Source organism: Egretta garzetta, unplaced genomic scaffold, assembly GCF_000687185.1.
Source record: "Egretta garzetta isolate BGI_Z169 unplaced genomic scaffold, ASM68718v1 scaffold421, whole genome shotgun sequence".
Taxonomy (NCBI): Eukaryota; Metazoa; Chordata; class Aves; order Pelecaniformes; family Ardeidae; genus Egretta; species Egretta garzetta.
Window position 1 is genome coordinate 150,624 of NW_009258680.1, and position 4,097 is coordinate 154,720.

The following is a 4,097-nucleotide window of genomic DNA, read 5'->3' on the forward strand; positions in this document are numbered from 1 at the left end:
CTTTGGGGGTGGGATGGCAGGGGTAGGGGGGCGGTTGGGCTGGGGGAGCTGAAACGGCTTTGCCAACCCAAACCATTCCATGATTCTAGATGTAAACAGGGCTGAGGTATCAACCAGGGAGGAGCTGGAAACCAGTTTTACCTTTGGTCAGGGTCCAGTCCACGGCCATTAACATTGCCTTCTCTAAGGGATCTCCCACCAGCGTCCCATCATCCAACTGTACAAGCGAGTGGCAAGTAGCGATGGCTCGGTGGGTTTCTACAGGAATGTCAGATACTGGTGTCACTTCCTTCCCATCCCTGCAGCATAACAAAAAAAAAAAAAAGACCACCCACGTTAACAGACCCCAGTCGCGTTCTCTCAGGTGAATTCTGGAATTTTTCCCAGCCAAAAATTCCTACTCTAATACAGTAAACAGCGGAGCTTCTCACAGTGAGATCAGAGCCACAGGGAATCTCGCGCTGTCTCAACTGCGGGCAGTGCCAAAGCCCAGAATTTTTGCCAGTCCTCCAAAGCGGACTTGATTCAAGCAGAACACTCGATGTAGAGGCCTGAACCAACACATCTAAGTAACCGTCGAATGAAAGGACTCAGGTCCCTCCCTGCTGCCTCTGAGCACAGTCCATTACGGCCGTGGAGTGGGAAGGCAGGATGCTGCTGCACGGAGGAGTAGCGAGGACCTCAGTCACATAAAAACCCTATGCAAAAGTCCCCCCCGACAACCCTCGGGATCGTATGGGCTGGGGGATGAGGGGGTGGAGAGCAGCCCTGCCCAGAGGGACCTGGGGGTGCTGGGGGACGAAAAGCTGGCCGTGAGCCGGCCATGGGCGCTGGCCGCCCCGAAGGCCCAACCCTCCCCTGGGCTGCAGCCCCAGCAGCGTGGCCAGCGGCCAGGGAGGGGATTGTGCCCCTCTGCTGCGCTGCGGTGAGACCCCCCTGGAGCCCCGCGTCCAGCTGGGGAGCCCTGGGCACCAGGAGGAGGTGGAACGGTTGGAGCGGGGCCAGAGGAGGGCGACCCTCCAGAGACCCACGACCCTCTCTCCTTCCAGCCTCATCCACTTCTTTCACTCCCTGAATCCCTGATGACCTCCTCTTCCCCACGGGGGTGCAATTTCACCTGTGCCAAAGAGCTCCCACAGTGCCCAAAGGCCGGAGCACAGCAAATCACATAACAAAAGCCACCCAGGGACCTACCTGAGCCCAGCGACTCCTCTCACGACGAGGTGATCGCTGGTTAACGTGCCGGTTTTGTCAAAACAGCAAACCTGAACCTTGCCCGCAAAGGGGATACGGAAGGGCTCTGTGCAGTACACGTCTGGAAGAGAGGAGAGGAAATTCTGGGAGAGATCAGCTACGGCAAAACCAGGGCAGGGTGCACAGGGGCTCTCATCACAAGACAGGAGTTATCAACACCGTTCCCTGCAGGAGTTAATGCACCCTGAATTCCCCATTCTGAATTTTTGTGGCACTGCGTCGTAGCAGCGACGTAGCCCAACGCAGAAGTCCTTGAGCTCCCTATTCCACATATAGGAACCTGCTCAGTGCAGAACTGCCAGCTGGCAGATGAATTTCTTCCCTCCTACGGCTCGATTTAGGACCCGCTTCAAGGCATGCACCTCCTAAGTTGGAGCAGGGCCAGAGGAGGGCTACTAAAATGCTGCGAGGGCTGGAGCCCCTCTGCTGCGGGGCCGGGCTGGGAGAGTTGGGGGGGTTCAGCCTGGAGCAGAGGGGGCTGCGGGGGGACCTGAGTGTGGCCGCTCAGGGCTTCAAGGGGGCCCCCAGGGAAGACGGGGACAATCTTTTGAGCAGGGCCGGCTGGGACAGGCCACGGGGGGATGGTTTGAAACCAAAGCAGGGCGGGTTTCGCCTGGATGGAAGGCAGAAATCCTTGGCCCTGAGGGTGGGAAAGAGCGGGAGGGGTTGCCCAGGGCGGTGGTGGAGGCCCCATCCCTGGGAACATCCAAGGCCAGGTTGGCCGGGGCTGTGGGCAACCTGCTCTGGGTCATGGTGGCCCTGCTCCTGCACCCCCTCCTGGGTGACCTCTGGGGGTCCCTTCCAACCCAAACCATTCCGCAGTTCTTGGGATTTAAACCCCCTCATGTACACCAGCTCCAAACCCCAAGCCTTCGCTGGGTAGAAACTGTGGACACTACAGTGATTTCACACTCATTTCCTCACCAACGTCCCCGTGGTTCCAGACACAAAGCGGTCCTGGTTTTGATTCTGTCTGTCCTGGTTTTGGCTGGGACAGAGTTCATTTTCTTCCTAGCAGCTGGCACAGCACTGGGGTTTGGGTTTAGGATGAGAAGAATGTTGATACCACCCCAATGGTCGAGTTGGTGCTGAGCAGGGCTTACGCCAGGCAAGGATTTTTCAGCTTCCCCTGCTCTGCCAAGGGCACAGGGAGCTGGGAGGGGGCAAAGCTGACCCCAACTGACCCCAGGCATATCCCACACCACACTATGTCACGCCCAGTATATAAACTGGGGGAAGAAGGAAGAAGAGGGGGATGTTTGGAGCAACGGTGATTGCCTTCCCAAGTCACCGTTACCCAGGATGGAGCCCTGCTTTCCTGGCGATGGCTGAACACGAGGGAATGAATTCCTTGCTTTGCTCTGCTTGCGTGCGCAGCTTTTGCTTTCTCTATTAAACCTCCTTTATTGCAACCCCTGAGTTTTCTCACTTTTCTGCTTCTCTCCCCCATCCCACCGTGGGGGAGTGGGTGAGCGGCCAGGTGGGGCTCAGTTGCCAGCCGGGGTTAAACCACGACGCCGTGTTTAGGCTCGGTACTTACAGAGCTTGGCCAAGGCGATGAGGGAGGTGTTGACAGCCAGAGAGAGCTCAATGGGAAGTTCAGGCGGAACGACCGAAGTCAGGATTAAAGTACACTCCAGGAAGAGCTTGTAACGGTTCCTGCTAGGATCCTTGGTGCCTAGGGAATGAGACAGGAGACCCGTGTATCTCCTCATCCTCAGGCTGTGTGCCCCACAGAACTAAGAGGAGTACCACAAAGAAGCTCACCTACCTAGGAAGGGCTGTGGGAGGGCAAGAAAAGCATCCAGAATGCAGTGTGGGCCCCTACACTCAAACACTGGCGCAGCCCAACCCAGCTATTGTAACTGTCAGAAATTACGTCAACTGTCCTTCCCACAAGCTTTGGTACAAGTCCTGTGTAGAGACCTGGAAGAGGCAAGAAGAAATCTCACCTTCAATCCAGACGTATGCTGCGGCAGCAATGGCAAAGACCAGCAGGAACAGGATGAAAATGAAGGTCTCTAAGTTATTGGCTGTCACTCTCTTCACCCCAAAGAGGATTGTACGGAGCAATTTCCCCTGAGAAGAACAGCCTTCAGTGCAAGAAGCTCTCTGCCACATGCAGTAGTTTGTTAAAAATACGAAACCCCATTTTTAAGTGACGCTCTGGTGTTTGGGTGCCAGAGCCTGAAAATTACTCCCACTTCTGTGATCCTCCTAGACTCCCCCACAGTTAATCTGTTAAAAAAAAAAACCCCAAACTCGTTGCTAAGTCACTTCAGTTGAGGATTTCTTTGAAGCAGTCTTCAATTTTGGGTTGAAAAAGCTCGCGTTCGCATCCCTAGCCTCTACAAATAGACGCAGCTGCCTTTTTTCCAACAATAATCGTTACAGAAACAGGGACAACCAGGAGCTGAAGTACGTACTGACTCCTGACTCCCAGGCTTCTGCATCAAACCTCAGATTGCTTATCTGACACCCAGAGACCAGCCTGATTTCTTCCTCTCCCAAACAAACAAGTAACTTTAACACCCTGATGGATATTTTCCCACTGCTGCACTCCGTACGGGTTTCCGTACAGCCGAGCGACACAACCAATGCCATCGACAAGACAGGGGTGAGGAGGCACCTTCACATCTTACCTGAGATGTGTTGAAGCCGGTCCTCAGAGCGTACGCCACACACCCGTTATCGACAGCTGGAACGAAAAAAAAAGCAGGAATGAAGACAGTGAGCTCAGTGGGAATCTTTCACAGGCTTATCGCAGAGAGAATACACCTGAAGCTACACCCTGCTCTCACAAGGGGACGCAGTCAACTTAGAATCATAGAATTCATCGAATC

General features: G+C 54.8%; 1 protein-coding gene across 1 annotated transcript in view; it reads right to left on the reverse strand.

Moving 5' to 3' along the window:
• ATP13A1 (ATPase 13A1) overlaps window positions 1–4,097 on the reverse strand; it is a gene marked incomplete at its 5' end in the record, with an annotated part of 22,693 nt that overhangs the window by 12,794 nt on the left and 5,802 nt on the right. Inside the window, 5 exons of the mRNA XM_035888671.1 lie at window positions 142–299; window positions 1,195–1,315; window positions 2,795–2,932; window positions 3,207–3,333; window positions 3,897–3,952. Of these exons, the coding sequence (XP_035744564.1) occupies window positions 142–299; window positions 1,195–1,315; window positions 2,795–2,932; window positions 3,207–3,333; window positions 3,897–3,952 (600 nt within the window). The remainder of the gene's footprint in view (window positions 1–141; window positions 300–1,194; window positions 1,316–2,794; window positions 2,933–3,206; window positions 3,334–3,896; window positions 3,953–4,097) is intronic.